This window comes from Hyperolius riggenbachi, chromosome 3 (assembly GCF_040937935.1).
Source record: "Hyperolius riggenbachi isolate aHypRig1 chromosome 3, aHypRig1.pri, whole genome shotgun sequence".
NCBI classification, from domain to species: Eukaryota; Metazoa; Chordata; class Amphibia; order Anura; family Hyperoliidae; genus Hyperolius; species Hyperolius riggenbachi.
The window spans coordinates 308529850-308553848 of NC_090648.1; the positions used below are offsets into that span (position 1 = coordinate 308529850).

Genomic DNA, 23999 nt, shown 5'->3' on the forward strand with positions numbered 1-23999 from the left:
AGTACAGCGTTGCAGTAGATTGCAGCATTGCACAACGTAAATAGATGGAGGTTTAGCCATCTAACAGTCTCCTAGCGGTGATCACCGCTGGGAGACTGATGACAGAGTGGAGCTCCGCCATTCAAGCGGAGATGCGCGCACGATCTCCTGCAAAACATGCCCCAGGACTTCACGCCAACTGGCATTAGATGGTCCTGGCGCTGCCGCCACATCCACGCCAATTGGTGTGGAGTGTTCTAAGTAGTTAATTCCACTAGTAACCATGCCATGAACACACACCGCTTCTGAAACTATCCTGCAATATTGCAATGTTTCTTAAGATTTCTGTGCAGTAATAACCCAAAAAATAAAAAAGTCTACAAAAAAGTATTGGATATAAATGTACTTGCCTTGGCCTCATTTTTTTTTGTTGTTGTATTTTTTTTTTTAACACGACATGATTTTCTAAAGTTGCTATGCAATTGATCATTTTTAAGTATATTAAATGAATTGACCTTGGTATATTTTTACTTATAGGTTATCTGTTATGAAAGTAAATTATGTGCTCTGAATCTACAGTTGGACAAACTCTTGATATTCCATTACCTTTCTTGGTTATGTAAAGTAAATTTAAAATCAGAAATGTACTTACTTGATAAAATCACATATTGCACAATATGAAACAAACAACTCAATTTTACTCACCTATTCAGCAAGTTTCTATTGTCACTACAGGTCAGTGCTTCTAGTAATATTTTCTTTTCTGAAACGGCTGTTGTAGAATGGAATTTCATCCAGATAAACTCCCACACATCTTCATCCATTAAGGAAACGCCTGTGCAGTAGACAATATCCCGGACATTGGGAGGAATACTAAAGAATCAAGAGAATATTATTTGTCTTTACTGTCCAAAAAGTTATTAGATACATACAACAGTATTTGTAGGAACTTTAGATGCAATGAAAAAGTTGATATGTCAGTCTGAATATAGACAGAATTTATATCAACACATCCAAATCTACTAGAAAGCACAGGTCATGCAGGCATGGATGTAATCTAGCTTTACCAGGAGATTATAGGTTTCTAGATATTGTGTCTGGGGCTTTGGTAGTTGCAGTAAAGTTCTGGCAAACATACAAAGAACCCAATCCTCTGTCTATGTTCTTATATAAATAACACAAATTTTAACATTAGGTACTTAACCACCTTAGCGGTATGGACGAGCTCAGCTCGTCCATTACCGCCAGAGGGTGCCGCTCAGGCCCGCTGGGCCGATTTTGATCAAATAAAGAGCAGCACACGCAGCCGGCACTTTGCCAGCCGCGTGTGCTGCCTGATCGCCGCCACTCTGCGGCGATCCGCCGCGAGCAGCGGCGAAAGAGGGTCCCCCCAGCCGCCTGAGCCCTGCGCAGCCGGAACAAATAGTTCCGGCCAGCGCTAAGGGCTGGATCGGAGGCGGCTGACGTACATGACGTCACTCCGCTCGTCGCCATGGCGACAAAGTAAGCAAAACACGGAAGGCCGCTCATTGCGGCCTCCCGTGTTACTTTTGGCCGCCGGAGGCCATCAGAAGAACGCCTCCGGAGCGCCCTCTAGTGGGCTTTCATGCAGCCAACTTTCAGTTGGCTGCATGAAATAGTTTTTCTTTTATTTAAAAAAAACCCTCCTGCAGCCGCCCTGGCGATCTTAATAGAACGCCAGGGTGGTTAACGAGTAACTGTCAGGCTGCAGAAGCTAATTTAAACCTCTATTCTCCTGTGTTAAACAGTTTAGACGGAAGCCAAAAAGGCAATAGTGAAGATAAAAATCTCTCTTTCATTTGATGTGTGCTTATCAGCAAAGCTGTTAGACCCAAGCTCTTAAGAGGACGCAAGCCGCAAACCATACTGCAAAGCATTCTGGGGCCCTCCCCTCGGCTGCTAATGAGAAGTTACAGGGTCAAGTAACAATAGCATGTAACTCAGTCCAGAGCACAGCACTGATAAATCTCCCGGCAGACTACACTGCAGGAGTCCGCTATTGTTCCTAGCCACATGGCTAATTAATATTCACTGCAAACTAGTGTTATTCAGTACGAGCTTTTCTGTGATCAGGAAGCAGGGAGGACATGACGACACATTTGGCTTCATAGGAGACAGACAAACATGGAGCCTGCCATGAGCTGTCAGGAGCATCATTCTCTGCATATACTATATAAAAATTCTGTGAAATCCAAACGTGGACAGTAAAATGCATATGTAATGTAAGTACAGCCTATATTTAGCTACTGATATATGTGTTTATTTTCTCTGAGACCTTATACCTAACAGCTCCTCTTTAAAGTGGATCCGAGGTGAACTTTTACTCATTGCATCATTGTGTTCCTTTCCTATTGTTTATAGGGCATTCCTCAAGCCAAATACTTTTTTGTTCTTGTTTTAATACTCCAATTCCCTATAAACTAAATAAACCATGCCCACGGGTTTTCAGAGAGCCTTGGCAGTAGCAAGGGCTCATGGGAGCTCAGTCTGAGCAGGAGGAGGAGGAGGAGGTGTTACTAGCCATTGATTTCAGAGGCAGAGGGGAGGAGGGAGGAGGGGGGATTAGTTTTTTTTCACAGGCTGAGTGCTCAAGATACAGATAAGCCTGCCTCTGTGTAATGTTGACAAACCAGATGGCTGCTGTCATTGTATCACAGGAAGAAATAATCATTTTCTATTGATGCTGTTTGCAGCTAGATTTGCTGTGTAAACTATCTACACTTTAGATAAGATATATAGACAAGTTACTTGTTATAGTTAGTTTTTCATCTCGGATCCACTTTAAAAAAAATGTTAGACTGTAATGCATGCCCTTTGTTTACATGTTTGAATTTGCAATATGGTGAATTTATTCATTTGTTTAATATGATGTTATTGTTATCTAAGGTTTAATTACTAACTGACAATAAAAAAATGATATAAATTGCTAAAGAGTTGAAGTTTAAAGGGGCACTATGGGGAAAAAATTGTAAAATTTTAAATATGTGCAAACATAGACAAATAAGTATTTTTTTTCCGAGTAAAATGAGCCACAAATTACTTTTCTCCTATGTTGCTGTCACTTACAGTAGGTAGTAGAAAGCTAACAGAAGTGACACGTTTTGAACTAGTCCATCTCTTCATAGGGGATTCTCCGCAAGGCTTTTATTGTTTATAAATATATTGCCTAAAAGGATTTTAAAAAATTATGCTGGCCAGCCTCCCTGCTCACTACACAGTTTTTTGGCAGTTGGACAGAGCAACTGCCATTCACTAAGTGCTTTTGATAATAAATAAATCCCTGGGAATCCCCTATAAAGAGATGGACTAGTCCAAAACCTGTCGGTTCTGTCAGATTTCTACTACCTACTGTAAATGACAGCTGTAACCGATTTCTCGATTACTACAAGATTAATACTATTTCTGTGTGATATTTGTAATAACGGAAAGCTACTTCCTTATTTTAAAGAAAAATGTTAACAATTTATTAACTAAAGGAAACAATGTTCAACCAATGTCCATAAAATATACAATTGTCTAACCAAAATGAACTTCACCTTGGGTTGTTTTGACTGCAACTATCTATAAATGCACCAGTTACTTGCCTATAATATAACAATATGCTATCACTCTTTCTCTTTAATAAATATCAATATCTGCTCTCTTCTTTTCTTCGACAACATTGAGCAATACTTGTTCTGCAAAAGAACTCTTTGTTAGCACTTTCAACATCGATCACAATTTCATTTAAGGATATTTAGTGTTTACCAAATGCAATTTTTCTAATTGTTTCCAAACTGAGCTGAGTCTTTCCTAAACAGTCTTCAGGTCTTTGCATGAGACCAAAAGAGCTTATTCAAATGTTCTAAAAAGTTACCTCCACTGAGTATTAATTGACAAACAGTTTTCTGTCCCTTCTCAGAGTTTCAACAAGAATGCTCAGTGAGAGTAGAGTAAATAAAAATCTATTTTGTAAGACTTCCTAAGAGTGCGTTGCTTCCTAAAGGTTCCAGGACAAAGATAATATGCAGGTATCCAGTGTCCGTAGTACTCCTTGGCCTAATAAAATCATGCAAATTTGTAATCCAAAGAAAAATCCTTAGAAGCAGTAGACTCAGTGGCGGCGCCACACTGGAGCTTACCCAGGCTTCAGCCCCAGCTGGCGACTCATTAGCCCCATTAAAGCCCCCCGCCACAAGTTCCCAGAACTTCCGAGTCCGACCCGACCTGCACAGGAGTCGTCGAGCCTGGCTGCGAGGAGGACTTGGGCAGGCGCTGACTGACTGTGTCACCACCCACCAGCGATCAGTCACCATCCCGGCCCGGGTGCAGGCTCAGCCACGCAGGGCGGCCCGCCCCACCCTGCAAGGGTAAAATCTGGTAGCTATAGTATAGATGTGTGTCACGTGATGACGTCCGGCATCACGTCACGTGACACGTGCATCGCGCGCACGCTCTCCTTTTCTGCCAAGCTAGTTGCCACCGACGGGAGACAGAACAGACTTCGGCAGCATCACTGACTTCTAGTCAGCAGCACTCAGTCACACGCACACCCAGTGGCAGTGAGTGACCCAGGCACCCACGTACAGCGCACAGGACTGAAGGCTGGAATCTGGAGCCGAGCCAGTCAGTCAGCTAGACAGCCAGCAGGACTCAGGAGTCGGAACTCCTCCGACAAGGTGGGTGTGGTGGGTCGGGGTGTGCTGTCCTGTTTACTCCAGCCAGCCAACTGCCAAATTGTTTTTTGCAACTGTGCACCAGGCAGCCACCCAGGCCTGACTCTGAGCACCCCCCTGGGGGGCCCCAGCCCACCCACCACCAGCCAGGCTTGAGCTGTGCTGCGGCCCCCAGCCCACCACCACCAGCCAGGCCTGAGCTGTGCTGCGGCCCCCAGCCCACCCACCACCAGCCAGGCCTTAGCTGCCCTGGGGGCCCCCAACCCACCACCACCACCCCGGGCCTGCGCTGCCTTTGGGCCCCCAGCCCACCACCACCAGCCAGGCCTGAGCTGCTCTGCGGCCCCCAGCCCACCCACCAGCAGCCAGGCCTTAGCTGCCATGGGGCCCCCAGCCTACCACCACCACCAAGGCCTGAGGCCTTCAGCCCACCACCACCCAGGCCTGAGCTGCCCTGGGGCCCTCAGCCCACCACCACCACCCAGGCCTGAGGCCACCAGCCAGGCTTGAGGTTCCCTGGGGCCCCCAGTCCACCATCACTAGCCTGACTACATATACTGGGGACACTGTCTGTCTGTCATTATGTGCATTAACTGGTGAAATGCTGTCTCTCATTTCATGCATTTACTGGGGAAACGCTGTCTGTCATTACATGCATTTACTGGCGTGAAAAGCTGTCTCTTATGTGCATTTACTGGGGGAAAAGCTGTCTCTTATGTGCATTTACTGGGGGAAAAGCTGTCTCTTATGTTTATTTACTGGGGTGAAAAGCTGTCTCTTATGTGCATTTACTGGGGTGAAAAGCTGTCTCTTATGTGCATTTACTGGGGTGAAAAGCTGTCTCTTATGTGCATTTACTGGGGTGAAAAGCTGTCTCTTATGTGCATTTACTGGGGTGAAAAGCTGTCTCTTATGTGCATTTACTGGGGTGAAAAGCTGTCTCTTATGTGCATTTACTGGGGTGAAAAGCTGTCTCTTATGTGCATTTACTGGGGTGAAAAGCTGTCTCTTATGTGCATTTACTGGGGTGAAAAGCTGTCTCTTATGTGCATTTACTGGGGTGAAAAGCTGTCTCTTATGTGCATTTATGGGGGTGAAACGCTGTCTCTTATGTGCATTTACTGGGGTGAAAAGCTGGCTCTTATGTGCATTTACGGGTGAAACGCTGTCTGTCAAGTGCATTTACGGCTGAAACGCTGTCTGTCATGTGCATTTACTGGTGAAACACTGTCTGTCCTTATGTGCATTTACTTCATTTTTTTTTTATGTAACTACATTAGCTGGTACAACTACATTACAGTTAGCCCCGCCCACATGATGTCATGACCATACCCCCTTTTCTCGCCACTTCGCGTGCTGCAAATTCCCCCCTGTAAGCCCCATCTGCCAGCCCTTGTGCCCCCTTTGAGCCCCCCAAAAAATCTGAAGCTGGAGCCGCCACTGCGTAGACTGGTTGCTAATCACTTTTTATTTCTCTCCAGGATATAAAAATTTCTCTCTCTTTCTTATTAAACACTCAGAAGGAAAGTTCTTTAGCTCTTATGTAGATGTGTTATATTTTGCAGAAAACACAGATGTGCATCTAGGATAACAGTATTCTCTTTTCTTTACAGTCTTTCTGCTTGAATATCGTCAGTAAAGTTAAAGGTAATTTTTCAATTATCTTATTTTGAACCGATAAGAATGTATTTAAAACCCTTCTATGCTTCTTCCTTTCAGCAACAAAGAACTAATTACTGAGGTAAGTATCTTCTTAACTTAACTTTTCTATTTAATCAGTCCAGAATCACTACAAGAGAATACCCACATATCTGCTAGGTACTATATGTATCTTTGCAGTAGGTAGTGTCCCATATACACTGGGCAGCGTATATATAGAAGACTCCTGTATGTACAGGGGAGCGTCCTGTAGTGGTGTTGTACAGTGTGTAGGCTGAAGATGAAAATGGTGGTGGTGCCGCTCTCTGGAAGCCACTGGATAGTGGTGCAAGTATCTGTATAGACAAGGGGTGAGGGGAATGGGAGGAGAGAGAGGAGAGCGCACTCAGAAGGGTAGCAGTTGTCCCTGGCAAGCCTGCCGGGGAATGATCTCACCTTTAGGACTGACTGACTAGCCCATATGGGTCTGTCAGCAGTCTAGCGTTGTCCCTCTTTATGCCGGGGACGCAGGCAGCAGTGGTGCTTTCAAACAGGATCGGTCACATCAGCTGATCTCCATAGATGGCCGCTCACTGGGTCTTGCTGGATGTAGTGCCTGGAGGCTATGTGTGCAAGTTTGTTAGCTGCACTCTGAACTCCCACTATGTGTGGGGATAGAGTGTGCTGCTGAAGGTTCCTGGAAGGTGCAGTGCGTGCAGAAAGGATAAACGGCAAAGTCCGTGTTTGGTTGAAAAAAATAATAAAATGTTTATTACGCCAAACATTTTATTATTTTTTCAACCAAACACGGACTTTGTCGTGTATCCTTTCTGCACGCACTGCACCTTCCAGGAACCTTCAGCAGCACACTCTATCCCCACACATAGTGGGAGTTCAGAGTGCAGCTAACAAACTTGCACACAGAGCCTCCAGGCACTACATCCAGCAAGACCCAGCGAGCGGCCATCTATGGAGATCAGCTGATGTGACCGATCCTGTTTGAAAGCACCACTGCTGCCTGCGTCCCTGGCATAAAGAGGGACAACGCTAGACTGCTGACAGACCCATATGGGCTAGTCAGTCAGTCCTAAAGGTGAGATCATTCCCCGGCAGGCTTGCCAGGGACAACTGCTACCCTTCTGAGTGCGCTCTCCTCTCTCTCCTCCCATTCCCCCCATCCCTTGTCTATACAGCTATATGTATCTTTGTGGCACAGGGGACATAAGAAAGGTACACTTGTTAGGAATAACACAGCTGACTTTACTTGCTGGAGGTATACGCAGCTGACAATAGTCTAAAAATTAATGGTATAGTTTTCAGTATTAATGTTTTGGTTAGCAGATATAGTGATATTCTCCTGCATAGATATGTTTATACTCCACTTTACATCTTAGGCAGTAGAAAACAAACACCAATCATAGGGCAGAATGCATCACAGCGGCTTCACATCTCAGTTTTGACAGGAATTTTGTTCAGCAGCTTTCAAACAGTTTTAGTCTTATCTGGACACTATTCTTTAAATAAAACATTTTCTGACTGTAGTTTTGCTTAGGTTATGTTATTTCATCATTTTTTCCTGTTTGCTTCTTTCCATATACTGACTTAAATGTTTCTCTTTCTCTCTGTGTGCTCTGATTTCTCCTTTTAAAAGGTGTATCTGAGCTATCTTTTACCACAGCCCTCACTGGATTACTCAGTCTGTAAAAGCTCTGACTGAATGCTCTCTGGTTTCCCTGGTAACAAAGTCACTTAACTTCACAGCCTCTCTCACACCTCTCATCTGTGTCTCTCTCTGTTATATTGCCCTTCTTGCCTCTACTCGGTCCTGTCAGCTCTCCGAGTCTCCGTGTCCCCCAAAGTATATCACGATCGCCTCTGGGCAAAAATCTTTACCCCCATCCTTCCTCTCCGCTGTCCCCGGGCTCTCTGACAGGAAACCAGTTATTACTGGTTTATATCTAACCACTCCCCCACCTGCACACAGGAGAAATTTCTAGAAAATCTGTGCGGCTCACTGTCGGTTGAGAGGGGCGTGCACATCTCACACGTGCAGCACCATCCTCTCTAGAGAGTAGAGTGGCCATATTAACTACTGGCCACTCACTCTATTTGCTAGCAGTCTAACGCCAGTACTGCCACAGTGCTGGCCTGGCTAATATAAATATCATTAAAAAAATTTATTTTTGTAGCTGGCTACACAGCAACATAGGAGAAAAGTAATTTATGGCTCATTTTACTCTGAAAAAAAAAACGTACTTCTTATTGGTCTATGTTTGCACATATTTTAAATTTTACAATCTTTCACCATAGTGCCCTTTTAATAGGTAATGTACAGTGGGTTGCAAAAGTATTTGGCCCCCTTGAAGTTTTCCACATTTTGTCATATTACTGCCACAAACATGAATCAATTTAATTGGAATTCCACGTGAAAGACCAACGCAAAGTGGTGTACACATGAGAAGTGGAAAGAAAATCATACATGATTCCAAACATTTGTTACAAATAAATAACTGCAAAGTGGTGTGTGCATAATTATTCGGCCCCCTTTGATCTGAGTGCAGTCAGTTGCCTATAGACATTGCCTGATGAGTGCTAAAGCCTAAATAGAGTGCACCTGTGTGTAATCTAATGTCAGTGCAAATACAGCTGCTCTGTGAGGGCCTCAGAGGTTGTCTAAGAGAATATTGGGAGCAACAACACCGTGAAGTCCAAAGAACACACAAGACAGGTCAGGGATCAAGTTATTGAGAAATTTAAAGCAGGCTTAGGCTACAAAAAGATTTCCAAAGCCTTAAACATCCCACAGAGCACTCTTCAAATGATCATTCAGAAATGGAAGGAGTATGGCACAACTGTAAACCTACCAAGACAAGGCCATCCGCCTAAACTCACAGGCTGAACAAGGAGAGCACTGATCAGAAATGCAGTCAAGAGGCCCATGGGGACTCTGGATGAGCTGCAGAGATCTACAGCTCAGGTGGGAGACTCTGTCGATAGGACAACTATTAGTCATGCACTGTATAAAGTTGGCCTTTATGGAAGAGTGGCAAGAAGAAAGGCATTGTTAAAAGAAAGCATAAGAAGTCCCATTTGCAGTTTGCCACAAGCCATGTGGGGGACACAGCAACCATGTGGAAGAAGGTGCTCTGGTCAGATGAGACCAAAATGGAACTTTTGGGCAAAAATGCAAAACGCTATGTGTGGCGGAAAACTAACACTGCACATCACTCTGAACACACCATCACCACTGTCAAATATGGTGGTGGCAGCATCATGCTCGGGGGGTGCATCTCTTCAGCAGGGACAGGGAAGTTGGTCAGAGTTGATGGGAAGATGGATGGAGCCAAATACAGGGCAAACTTGGAAGAAAACCTCTTGGAGACTGCAAAAGAGTTGAGACTGGGGCGGAGGTTCACCTTCCAGCAGGACAATGACCCTAAACATAAAGCCAGGGCAACAATGGAATGGTTTAAAACAAAACATATCTATGTGTTAGAATGGCCCAGTCAAAGTCTAGATCTAAATCCAATCGAGAATCTGTGGCAAGATCTGAAAACTGCTGTTCACAAACACTGTCCATCTAATCTGACTGAGCTGGAGTTGTTTTGCAAAGAAGAATAGGCAAGGATTTAAGTCTCTAGATGTGCAAAGCTGGTAGAGACATACTGTAACAGACTGGCAGCTGTAATTGCAGCAAAAGGTGGTTCTACAAAGTATTGACTCAGGGGGCCGAATAATTACGCACCCCACTTTGCAGTTATTTATTTGTAAAAAATGTTTGGAATGATGTATGATTTTCGATCCACTTCTCATGTGTACACCACTTTGTATTGGTCTTTCATGTGGAATTCCAATAAAATTGATGCAGGTTTGTGGCAGTAATGTGACAAAATGTGGAAAACTTCAAGGGGGCCGAATACTTTTGCAACCCACTGTAACTGTAAAATAATGAAATTGAAGCCAAAAGAGCATATAAATATTTTAGGATTTTTTTTTTATGCCTTATATGTAATTCTTACAAAAAGGTTGTCATACTCTTAACTAATAAGATATGGTTCAGAACATGGATTAGTCAAAGTGGTAAAGATGAATAAAAATAAGAATCAGGTACACAGGTTCCAAGAAGTTACAATGCTAACAGACTCAGCAACTATGCCTTTACAAACATGACATTATTTACATCAAATGGCGTTCTGCATCATTACATGTGAAACCCAAATTAACACATCAAAGTCAACTTTGCAATGAAAAAGATATGCTTCTTCCAGAGACAGTTTGAGAAGTTTACACTGCAACAAGTGCTACACTTTCTACATGGCAAACTTCTCTCCAGAATCCTCCTTATAAGATCTCTGTAGTGTTTCATAAAATAGTGAATAATAGTTATAGTGCAACCCTGCTGTTTAAAAAGTAACTCCTTACACCAGGTGTCTAGTGCACAAACCCATGCAAACCAGTTGGCCAATGGCCACCTCCTACACTATGCTCAGGGTTTACACCCTGCTTGACCAAAAAACAGGCTGTCCTAGTTACAATGCAGCAACACCACTCAGGGTAAGGGAGATTTGTAGAGTACTTTCTCCGAGAGCTGTTGCTTTTTGTAACTAGGGCAACTTGTTTTTAGAATGAAAATCTAAGCCACTTACACTGAACTAGGATGATCAGTAAAGGAGAAAGCAATACCTACATGTGCATTTACCTTACCAAACATGGCTTCCTACATATGCATAGCGAATTACAAATTATACATAAAACCAAGTCGTTTTTTTAATGCCCATACATACAATAATTTTTTATAATTAAAATTTACATATATCTCTAAAAGCTTTGATAACAGAAAATGACTTGGGAAAAATTGTCATATGTATATTCCAATACTATAGATAAATGGTTGTAAATTAAAGATTTTTTTTTTAACAACACGGGGTCAAATGTATATATATAATATAAATACAATTGCTTAATAACATGTTAAAAGACTCCGTGTAACAATGATCGTGGACATGGCTGCTGGCAGCTCCGGGCAGCCGCTCACTTCCGCTTCTTCTGGCAGCATCCCTGGCTCACCTCTAGCAGTGAATCGGCATGGTGAGCTCGGCCGTGGCTCCAGACAGGTGCGTGCGATCCACAATAGCCTTTATAGGCTAAGGAACTGGGTGTGAGGCAGGTCACCTGACACAACGGTCAGCTGACACTTTGAAAAATACTGATTGGCTGGGGGTTGGGGGCGTGCAGGCAATTTACTTTTGTATATAAGACTTTGCTTGTCAGTTTTCCAACGTCCGTTATAGCTTTCAGTTCTCTGAAAGCTGGACCTTGCTATACTACTGAATCTAGTTAGTGATCCGCAGAGCTATATATATATATATATATATATATATATACATATATATATATATATATATATATATATATATACATATACATATATATACATACATATATATATATATATATATATATATATATATATATATATATATATATATATATATATATTGCATACACTGCTGATATATCTGTACTCTAGTTAGTTCAGTATTGTAAATTGTATATTGTAATTATCCTGATTGTTATTCTTTGTATGACCCAGTGTGCCCTTCACTTCGATTAAAGTCTAATTACTATGTACTATAGTCATCTGATATTCAATATTGACTTCGGCTAGCCTAACGACCCTGTCTCTGTCTCATCTCTGTTTGTACCTCAACCATCTTATGTGTATGACTTCAGCCTGTTAAACGACTTAGCACCTGTCTCAGCCCTTTCTACTTTAGCCATCTGATTACCAGTGTATGAACTTAGCGTGTTAACTGACCTAGCTCTGCCTTAATCCTATTGTACCGCATATTTATGACCTCACGTGTATGATCCCAGGTGACGATCTGACTTCGAGTTATAGTATACTCAGTGAACACTTATACCAGCGTTACACTCCGTAAGTAGTAGCCCATTCGTCTTATTAAATATACTTTATGGATACTATTACTTGAACACCTAAAGCAGTTGGTTCATTACAATAGAGAGAGGAGGGTAGCAAAGCAAAGAGCTATCACCATTGTACTGTACAATTAACATTTGGTACTACTACTTTTAATTATACTATTATACTATACTATTAAAAATCATAATAGGATCAGGTGATGATCAATTAATATCTATTTGAAATGTGAATAACTAAATACTCCTCTTTTTTACAATAACACAATGCCATATAAAGGTGGTAAAATAAAAATACATTTAGAATGCAATGTTGTACACAAACTGCACTTTGTTTAGTTACAATTTTTTTGTTTATTTAATCAAATAAACTTGTACAATGAGAACACTGGATGAGCAGTGGTATACATATTTAGTGATCTGTGTATACAAAGCATTTCAAATTATCATTCCTACCCTGTTATCATCAGTACTGATGATATGTTTTCATGAAGCATTAGGTTCCTAACTAGCTTCCTGGCATTCTGTCTTAGCTGTGCATTTTAAAGCAATTATGTTTATTTGTTTGTTGACAGAATTACTATGTATAATTATAGAAATGAGAGCAGAATTATTTCATCTATCAAGCTGTGGAATTCCACATGGCAGCATATAAAGCATAAGAAAAAATGTAAAAACAAAAAGACATACAGAATTCTTAACAGGATTGGGTGGGTATAGACATCAGTTAAAGGTCAACTATTATGAAAACTACTCAGAATATAAATGTTAATGAAGTGCTGATTACTCAGCTGTGACCACCTGTGATGGGGGGTTAACTTACCCATAAGTCTGCAGGATCCTCTGCGTTCCATTCCCCTCACATGTGAAGAGTTGGTGCATTCCATGACTCACTTCCGGCTTGGAGGAGGATTACTGGGGACCCGGTTTGGCCCCTGAAACTATTGTCGGTTTGTACCCATTGTACAGCACAATAAAGCATGCTGTTTGATTTCAAAAAAATGGTGTGCTGATATCATTTGGATTGTGATTGCTTGGTGACATTACCTATGCCACCGTAACAAGCACCCAGCATTGAAGGAGTGCTTACTCAAAAGACTTTGTATGCTAACATTAACATTGAAGATATTTTGCCAAGAAAGGCAATAGCAAGGAGGATAGGCTTTTTATCTGTCTTGTGTCACCATCCTTGAACCCAAATGCAGGAAAAAAACAAAAAACAAAACACTAGCCATTTTAAGTGCAAACGGGAAAGTTGCCAGAGAACACTGTTAAAGAGACTCTGAAGTCTCTTAAAAATCCTTTTTTTTGTCACAAAATATTGTTTAACATATTAGTCCTAACTAAGCCGCCGCATTCCCACCGCTGTACACTATTTAAATCCCCCCCAATTTGCCGGGGGGCAATCTGGGCAGCGCTTCCGTGAGTGGCAGAGCTATGAGCCGCAGCACTCTGACATCTGTCAGCCCGAATCTCTGCGGCTCCTCCATCCCTCTCAGTCTTCCTTCACTGAGAGGGGTGGTGAGAGGCGGAGATACGCGCTGACAGATGCGTGTAGAGGCAGAGCTGCAGCTCATAGCCCTGCCTCACATGGAAGCGCACAGGGCAGCAAAATCCACGACCAAGAAAGTTGTGGATTTTGCAGGGGAGAGGGAGGGCGAGTTTGGGGGGATTTAGATAGTGTACAGCGGCAGGGATGCGGCTGTTTAGTTAGGGCGAATATGTTAAACAATATTTTGTGATTAAAAAAGGATTTTTAAGAGACTTCAGTGTCTCTTTAAATTGCGTGACCCCTAGAAGTCCTCTATAGAAGGCAACTTGAGTTTATTAATTTTGCTGTGATTACAAAAATCACCCTTCATCACATCAAACGCACAGATCAGTACCAGATGACTACACGGTTGGCTCCATGCTACAAAGTAAAATGGCAGAACAAATCCCACTAGAGGAGAGAGTAGTCAAAATGCATCAATATGAGAATTTTTTTAAAATGTGTTGAGCAGAGCCTTTTCTTCCTGCTACAGGGAGTATCTGCTACATATTTTAGCTTTATAAACCAAAACAGAGGCAAGAAGCATGAGTACCACCACTGGAAGGGTACATCTAAAATCTGCACTGCAAAGATTTTGTTTGACCACAGTAGCCTGGGCTTACCCACACTCACAGCAGGCAGCGTTTGTGCATAATAGTTAATGGCTATGGCAGTTCCAACTCTGATACCTATAACTTTAGATGTGAAAAGCCTATGGGCTAATGGAACAGTGGCCAAAGCATGCAGAGCATGTGAAGGAGCTTGCTATTTCCTTTCAAAAGATGCACTAATCGGATTTTCTTTGCCTATAATGAAAAATATATTTAGGAGCTGATTGCGATGGTACTGCTGTCACTGTTGCTTTGGAATCCCCCTTCATTATATTCTCTGTATGAATTCTCATTAAATAACAAAAGTTTTTGGGATGATGAGCAATCCTAGTGCCAACATCTCAAATTTAGGACAGCTACAATTCTCCTCCCTCAAGCACAAAATCCTCTCCATTTTCTTTCCCCTGCCCCTTCCCCAGCTTTACCAACAATAATCATCAACCAAAGAGTTATTTTTTTTTACTAAAAGACACTATCAAAGGCCATCTTCCTCTGCTGGTTTGATGTCTATCTTTTTTATTTCAGGTTTGCGATGCTGCATGCTCTAAATGTGATACCACTGGCTAACTGAAGAGGCAATAACTCTAGCTTTCAAATATTTTTTACATAGAAAACTATTTCTGCTTTGCAATGCCATGCCAATCAAATGGAGTGCCATGTGGAGTGCCTAGTATTTCACTAGCGCAGATGGCTAATGCTTTTTCCTTTTTAGCGATTATCATAAAAGGCTATTGAGATGTCCATTTTTGCTTCTAGTCTGGTATCATACTTTCATCTACTAAGAATAGCCTTTCTGTTCACTGACAATGTTGAGATTAGGGCTAGCTTTATATATGGTGCACTGCGATTGACCTGCAGCAATGAGAGCCTGGGCAGGACAATTGCACTACACCATCTCCCCATGCAGAGTGCTCCAAAAAGGTAATATGCATGACTCCATATGTATGACTACATATGACTCCAAAGCAAATGCCTGACGCACGGTACCACTGGGCAATGCATTGGAGAGTCTGTGTTGTCTCTGTCAGAACCACTTCTGACTTCTGCCACATCTTGTCACACTGCAAGTAATGTGACCAGTCTAATACAGACTTAGGGCCCGTTCTCACCTGAGCGGGAATCGCACGATTCCCGCTCAAGACAAACCACTAGTGGTTTAGCAAAAACCGCTACACAATGTAGCGAGTGGCAGTGTTCTCACTGCCATGGTTGCGGTTAGCGATAACCGCAACCGCGCTGCATGCAGCGGTTTGCTGGCGACGAGCGTTCCGCGATCACTCCTAAACCACCACAGTGTCCAGTGATTTTTCCGCGCTAATCGCGGGAAAATCACTCCCACAAAACGCCGGCGGTAATCGCCGGCGTTCTGCGATTACAAGTGTGAACGGGCCCTAAGGGCTGGAAACCACTAGAGCGCTTTTTTCAGCATTTAGGTAGTGCTTTAAATCTCTAGCGATTTCCCTAAACGCTCAGAGAATGTAGATAAATGTAACAAATTCCACAGTGGCGAATGCAATTAGCAAAATCGCAATTGTAGGACATGCAGCATGAAGTATTGAAGCGCTGGCAAAATGCTCACGAATGCTCGTGTGATTTTAAATTACTGCAAACTGTAAAAAAAATGATATTGAATTGAAATGACCAATCAGAATTAAAATCTTTATTGCGCTAGTGATATGCGATTCACAATGGGTTCCAGGCCTCATGGCCACTACAATGGGGGAGCATACCATGACATAAAGCAGCACACCATTGTCCATATCCAATTCTAGGTGATATTTTCACAACTTGTAAATAAAACGCCTTTTACCCCACCAGCAATCAAATACTCTAAATCAGTGTTTCTCAACATTTTATTGGTATGTACCACTTTTAAAACCCTGTACTCACCAAGTACCCCCTAGCATAGTAAACATTGTCACAAGTACCCCTTGACAAATATATGTTTAATTGTAGTACATGATAATTGGTGCTAAACAATTTCCAAGCATTTACTATTGCTTAATATCAGCTAAAACACTAATTTGGTGGTGTTTAAATAAGATTTATCATTTTCTAAAACTCTAAATTTGTTATTCTTTGTTAAGTATATGAAGCCCGAGTACCCCCTGGAACCATCAGAAGTACCCCCTGGGGTACACGTACCACACGTTGAGAACCTAGGCTCTAAATAATGTTGACAGTAGCTTTTCACCTACTTTTTGGTACTTTTTCCAAGTGCAAAGTGCTAAAAAGTTAATTTAAACTGAAGATGAAAAATTATATCCTAGGAGAAAACTCAGGAGAAAAAGTAAATTGCATATGAGCCCATGTATGAAAGGGGCTTCAATGTTCATCAGGAAGAAAATCCAGTTACATTTTCTTTAGAAATATTTATGGTGGTGTTGCTGATTCGTGGTGTATAAACTAAGGTATTACACTTCTTTTTATTGACAAACAGCAAAGCATTCATTGCCAACTTATGGTGTTACTGTTGGGAGGCCCAGAAATGTTGGTCAGTAATTATTTAACCACTTCACCACTGAAGGGTTTTACCCCTTGGACACCAGAGCAATTTAAACCTTTCAGCGCTCCATCCATTCATTCGTCTATAACCTTATTATTACTTATCGCAATGAAATAAACTATATCTTGTTTTTTTTCGCCACCAATTAGGCTTTCTTTAGGTGGGACATTATGCCAAGAATTATTTTATTCTTAATGTGTTTTAATGGGAAAATAGGAAAAAATGTGGGAAAAAATATTATTTTTCAGTTTTCAGCCATTATAGTTTTTAAATAATGCATGCTACTGTAATTAAAACCCATGAAATGTATTTGCCCATTTGTCCCGGTTATAAAAACGTTTAAATATGTCCCTATCACAATGTTTGGCGACAATATTTTATTTGGAAATAAAGGTGCATTTTTTTCAGTTTTGCGTCCATCCCTAATTACAAGCCCGTAGTTTATAAAGTAACAGTGTTATACCCTCTTGGCATAAATATTTAAAAAGTTCAGTCCCTAAGGTAACTATTTTGTTTATTTTTTTACTGTATTTATTTATTTTTTTAAATAACAAACAAAAATAATTGGGGAGTGTGGGAGGTAATGAGTTAATTTATTGTGTAATACAATGTATTTGTATGTGTAAAATACTTTAGGGTGTAGTTTACTATTTGGCCACAAGATGGCCACAGTGAGTCTGTTTACATGCGACCTGTAAGCGTCCGGAAGGACGCTTACAGGAAGCAGTAGGAGGCTGGGAGAATCACAATGATCGCGCTGTTTCTAATAGAAGCAGCGGATCATTGCGGGGGCTTAGATCAACGAACGGGAATGGATTTTCCCATTCATTGATCTCTGGGCGAGCAGGCAGCGGCATGCACGAGCGGCGGGTGCGCGTGCACGAGCGGCGGTAGCGCAGACAGCGGCGGTAGCGCGAAAGGTATGGATTTCTCCGTCCCTGGGGGTTAAAGGATGGAAAAAGGGCCGGAGAAATTCATACCGCCGGGGTAAAGTGGTTAAAAACAAAAGGTGATCCCACTGAGCTGTAAATTTTAGTTGTCTTTTTCTTTTATAAACCTCCTTTTAAAAATAGCTAAATGTTGATGGTCTTTGTTATGATCGCTTCTGCAGCGTTTACTGCTGACTGCAGTGGTATTGCAAACCAAGCAGTTCTAATGTCATTACATGCATTTGCTTGCATAGTTTGGTTTGCACTTAAACTAGTTGCTGATTCCATCTGCAGTCGCTCTGTAGTTAATGACAGTTTAATATGCTTTTGTGTAAACAAACATTGTCTGCTGCAATGGAGGGGCAATCCCTTTCCTGCAGGCTGCATATCATTGTCTGCCTTTTCCTGCTATCAGCCTGTGATTAATTACCATTCACTTGTGTGGGAATCTGCAGGTCTGCTCCCATTGGATGACCTCAGTATAAAGAACTGCTTCCTGCAATGCCTCATGGGCTACCATAGTCTCAGATTCTGTCTGTTACTCTGCTCGTGCCCCACCTTGTTCCTAGACCGTGTGGACTGCGCTGACTCCTGCGAAGGGGTCAGCGAGTCCTCCTAGTTCTGCTCTTGTTTCTAGAAGTTGTTACTTTGCTTGTCTTGTGTCATATATTGGTTCATCGCCAATATATACGCATACTTGCACGTTTATTATTTTCCTTGTATTCGTGTTACGTTGATACATTAGTGTCGCTGATATATACGTACACGAACTGTTTATATCCTGTGTTCCGTTAGTCAGCGTTCCAGCACGCTGAGCTAGTTATCCTGTTCCTGGTCCTGTTTGTGGATTGCGTTCATCTCTGCGAAGAGATAGCGAATCCTTCTGAGTCCTGTTCCCTGTATTACTCCAGTCTTAGTCAGAGTTCCTGCTTATGTCATATATCGGTTCATTGCCAATATATACATATGTTAGTCAGACGTTACAAATAGTTTCATTGATAGCTGTAATTGTAATACGCTAGGAAATCATACTTATTGTATATTTATCTGTGTTACGTTCATCTATCTTGATCCTGCTATTTCCTGACTATCCTGTCCTGTCTTGGTGAGGCACGCTATTGCTGCAAACGCATTGGCTACCTCATTCCAGTCTGTTTTATTGTGGACGCTTGCTGTCACTAAGTAGTGGCTAGTTAAGCAAGCGTTCATTCTGTCTACCTGTCCTGATCTCCTCAGTCCTGGTTTATGCTCTCAGCGCTACCTTGCGCTGAGACGTTATTACGAAAGTGTTGTTTGTGGCTGTTCGGATCTGCACCGGCTCTGTGCGCCACAATCTCCTATTGGAGTCAGTCCTCTCCTCCACTAAACTGGGGATATCCTGATTCCTTGCGCTGGTGTGTGTACCTCCTTCACGTCAGCTTATGTGTTGCATGCTGACTGTGGAGATTACACCTCCAAGCTTAACAGTCTTCATGCATTTGGTGGTCTTCCTTTGCAATTTTGGTGCATTTGATAGCTCAATTTTGCATCCGGAGCCCAGATCAAAGCACTATAATTTGTTCTTTTTCTGTCTCTGTAAAGTTCAAGTGGAGGAGGAGGTTCCTGGCGGTATGCAGTTTCAGTGGCTGCGTCCATGGGAGGGATTTTTTTTAATAAAATGTGTTTTATTTGTTATCTAGGACTTCGCTAGCTATGTGCCCCAAGTCCCCCGGCACCTCTCTGACCCCCAACCCACCCCCCCCCCCCCCCCCCCGATCGCCGCCGGCAATATTTACCCATCCGCGTTCCCGCGAGAGCCGCAGCTTCACCAATGAGCTACACTGACATGACGTCATGTGCAGTCCTGATCCTCCCCATAGCGAAACCTGGAGCTGATTGGGAGGCTGCGCCATTGCGGGATCCCTGGGGGATACGTATAACGGGGGCGATCGGTGGGGACGGGAGGGACTTGGGCCACATGGTTAGCTAGCAAAGTGCTAGCTTAACAAAATACAACAATTTTTATAAAAAAAAAACCAACTCCCGGGGCCATGTGATCCCCTGCGGCAGCTAGCCCGAGCGTAGGTCGGGCTTACCACCAGGGAGGATAATACAGATGGTAATTTATGGTAAATTATGACCACCAGGTATACCTGGCTGTCCTTTTAAATTGTCATAAATTAATTAAAGTGGATCAGAGAAGTTCCTCGCTGCTGAAGATACAATATAGATTAAGATCCCATCTCTACCACATTCTTAACCTTAAGTCCAACAACTATGCAAGAGGCCAGTACCAAAGGTAAGATGATTGTCACTTCAGGGATCTGAAAAACCTAAAGTCTAGGACAGGCCAGAGATCATACTCAGTAAATCCAGAAGCGAGAAAGATAATACAGTGATCATACAAAGTCCTAATGGTAAAAAAAGAGGTGAAGGCAGGCGGCAATCTGAAACATTGTCAATAGTCAAGCAAAGGGTCATAACAAGAATCAGTCCAAAACACACCCAGCAGAATAGCATTAGTGAACTATCCTCTATTGCTGGTGAGTGATAGGGCCAAGACTTTATAAGGGCTGGTGAGACAACAGCTCCCAGCTCTTGGGCTTTTACAGCAACATACACTAATTAATTACCCCCAAATGCTAGTGCTGATGCCAGAGGGAATATGGCAAATGCATGGCCATGCATTCCCATCTAAGGAAGCTGTCAGTGTGTGTACATACAGGAATGTCACTTGGTTGAGAAGAGATATGACTCAGAAGAGAAGGCAAGAGACTTGAGACAGCTCTCAGAAGTGGTAGCTCATTGCTGGAGTCCAAAGGAAAGTTCCTTATAGGGACATAGTTCCACAGGTACTCCTAAGCTCTCCAGAAATGTCAGTAACAGTGCTGCCTACAGGGTTTTTGAAATTAACTTGAATAAGGTGACCAACTTCAGAGCAGGAGAGTTAAATGACCAAGACCCGTATTCAATTCATTTTTTTTAGTAGATAATTTTTCAGTCTTCTGTTTTTGTTTTTTTTAAATCAGCAATCTGCAATTGAAAAACTACCGTAGTAGGTGAAAGTACTGTCAAAATGATTCTTTTCAGTCTCTTTTAGCCCCTTATCCTTCCTTTCCTAATGGTCCTGGGTCACCATGAGCTATCTGGGTATTCTGCCAGGAGTACACGGCATCTCGGCACCAGGCAGTTTGACACAGGGCGAGCCGAATGACAGCTCTCCCTGCTGCCCTGCTTCTGCTAAACTCCGGAGTGACATTAAATACTATTCCCCCTCCAAGTTGTTTCAACTCGTAGGGAGATGTAATTCAGGATCTGGCAGCCACTGGAGCCCCAAATTACCGCTACATTGGGCACGCATCATAGTTTTGCTACTATGACGTTGCCCGGCGCCGCACACCAAAATAACCTGCTTCGTCTGCCAGCTTCTAATGATGACAAAAAAAATAAATCATGATTTCTACTTTATTTTCTGCTCCTTAAATATTTATAAAAATACCTTTGCACAGCTGTATGATAATATTACAGGTTTTTTTTTTTTTTTTTGCAAAAAAAGGAAATACTTGCAGCACAAATGAGTATCTCTTCTAGAGACTAATATCTGGCTGTAGAGCTATTGTTGTTGCTAAACTCTAATCCTGTTTTATTGTACAGTCTAGGAAAAGAAGGTATAAAGTTTGCGCATCAGAGACATACGCTATAAGTTTTGTTTTCCTTTGCATAGATTTAAAAGTCTCTAAGCTTGACATATATTTCTATCACTGAAGAAATTGGCCCCAACTAAAAATATTGATGCTGTAACTATTGCATTGCAACAACTATTGCTGCTTTGCTTATGAGCATATATAAAATGAATTTTAGAGTGAGATATCTCAATCTCTGTATATCATACTTTATTTACTAGCTATTCTATCTGCAATTCCAGCAATAGGCCAGTCATTACTAGTCGTGCTTATGCATCTCTTTTTATCTATTTATTTAATCTTCTGGTGTATATGTCAGACATGGGATGTATTTAGTTGTTTTAGTACGCTGGCTGGGCTTTCAAACATTTTTACAAATGTGATATAGAGCAGTATGTAAACATTTCTAGATATCTGAAGATTGTGTCTCACAATTGCCATCTTCTTGTAGCACATGAATCTAAGTAAAGTTTGCCATTGTACTATCTTTATTAGAAAACGGCTGTATTATGTGCAGCGTGTGCTGTTAAGAGATTATTTTATTTACTGCATATCGTAGTTTAGTTATTTGTATCCTTTTCCTGTGCATCATTACACTTAAGTCAAGTTACAAATAAGTCAATTAAAGTGATTTAACAAAGGTGTGTAGTGGGTAAAAATAGCATTCACATTTCATGATATACAATTACTGTGACAAAATTCTTGTAATTTCATTGCAGCACACCATATGTGGTTCCCTCTATAGAGAATATTATAGGGTAAGAGTTAATGTTAGTCATTTCCAGGTACCATTCAATGAAATTACTATATAGATATTTATTGAAGAAAACTTGGTCTGACCTACTATAATTGATAGCTGTGTGTTGTTTTGTTATGTTCCCTGAATACTGTGCAATACATTTTTACCTAATGTGACAATGATTACACCTAAACATTACCTAATACTTATAAAGAGATGTCTGGAGTGGTCCAAAGGCCCTTCCAAAAAACAAAAAGACACAGTGATCATTTTTCATCATCTCTTTTTTTCCCAATTAAATGTTTATTAAACTGTAGCTAACAGATTAACATAGAATGTGCAAATAACTCCATATCACTACAATCAAAAAGTTGCAATTGGTAAATCAAAAAGGTATATACATAAAAATGCAGTACACAAAAAGAAAGCAAAAAATACCATTAGTGACCATTAGCTACTATTTTCTGGTAAAACCTATACAAAGATGCCCCAAAACTAGAATAAGAGCTGTCTGCACATGCATTTACATGGCCTGTCAGGCTGGATGGGTGAATATAACTCTCCCAAGTGCTAAAAGTGGCTGGAGCAGTGGCTCAAGGGCCAGCCAATGGCCATGATAACTGTAGCATAAAGGTAACATTACCTTGTGCTGAGAATAAAATTCCCTGGTGCTTGATAAAATTCATGAACCTTATATAAAAATGTGTCATCATTTGAGGTAAGCCACCTCAACCTTTTCTTGTTTTAGCTGTGTTTAACACAGTTTTATCCCCATTTGGGCGCCTCTTTCCCCCTTGTGTTACCCAACCTCCTTTGGGAGGGGTGTTCTATTTTGGTTAGGTTATTACCCAACCTTACAACCAACTTGGAATTCTTTGCTAAGAGTGTAACTGCATCCACCAGTGCTTCTGGACACCCGAGTGGAGTTGGGGTTGTTGATCACCACCTGCCTTCAGTGGCTGACTGCCCACCTGCAACCTTTGTTTTTGAGTATCACACGCTACTTAAATCACACGACTCCTTGTTGTGATTTACTACACAATTGGGGCTCCCATGTTCTCTGTGCTTTTTCTCTCAGGGTGTCCCTCTTTGATCACCCTACACAGCCACTCGTGCTGAGAATACTAAATTACATTGTCAATATTCTTTGACATCTACACTAAAACAAAAATTACACCGTTGTTTAAGCACAAAAACTAGAAAATAATGAAAAGCAAACAAATACAAAAGAAAATGCAAATTGAAAAATAACTTTTTTCATCTTCTCTTTAAAATAACTTTTCAGCATATAGCAAAAAAAAAGTAGTAAAAGTAGGAGAAAAAGTACTATAAAAATGATTGTATGTATTTTGTTGCAGGGAGTTTAACCAGTTCCAGATTTCTGCTATGTATATATACGCCCCTGTGTTTACTTCTAGCAGATCAGGGGCATATATATACGCACTGTTTACTTACTGCTGCCAATCGCGATTCCAGCACTGTTTCCCCCGCATCTCCGTTCTTCTGTAATCAGGGCATGAGAATAAACTATTCTCAGCCCTGTTCCTATGCTGGTATGAATGGGAGAGAGAGCATCTCTCATTCATAACCCCAAGGAAACTGTTACAAACAGTTTCGTTCCTATCTGCTGTAAACAGCAGACAGTGACCTAAGTGCTAAGTGTAGTGCCATCTTGTGGCCAAAAAGTAAAATACAACCCAAAACACCCCAATATACCATAAGACACTTTTACATTCAAACATTCATTAAATATTTACTATTGTTTAACCCCTTCCACCCCTAACCCAT

General features: G+C 41.6%; 1 protein-coding gene across 1 annotated transcript in view; it reads right to left on the minus strand.

Moving 5' to 3' along the window:
- TRHDE (thyrotropin releasing hormone degrading enzyme) overlaps positions 1 to 23999 on the minus strand; it is a 909658-nt gene that overhangs the window by 19138 nt on the left and 866521 nt on the right. The window contains exon 16 of the mRNA XM_068272747.1: positions 685 to 852. Coding sequence (XP_068128848.1) covers positions 685 to 852 — 168 coding nt within the window. The remainder of the gene's footprint in view (positions 1 to 684; positions 853 to 23999) is intronic.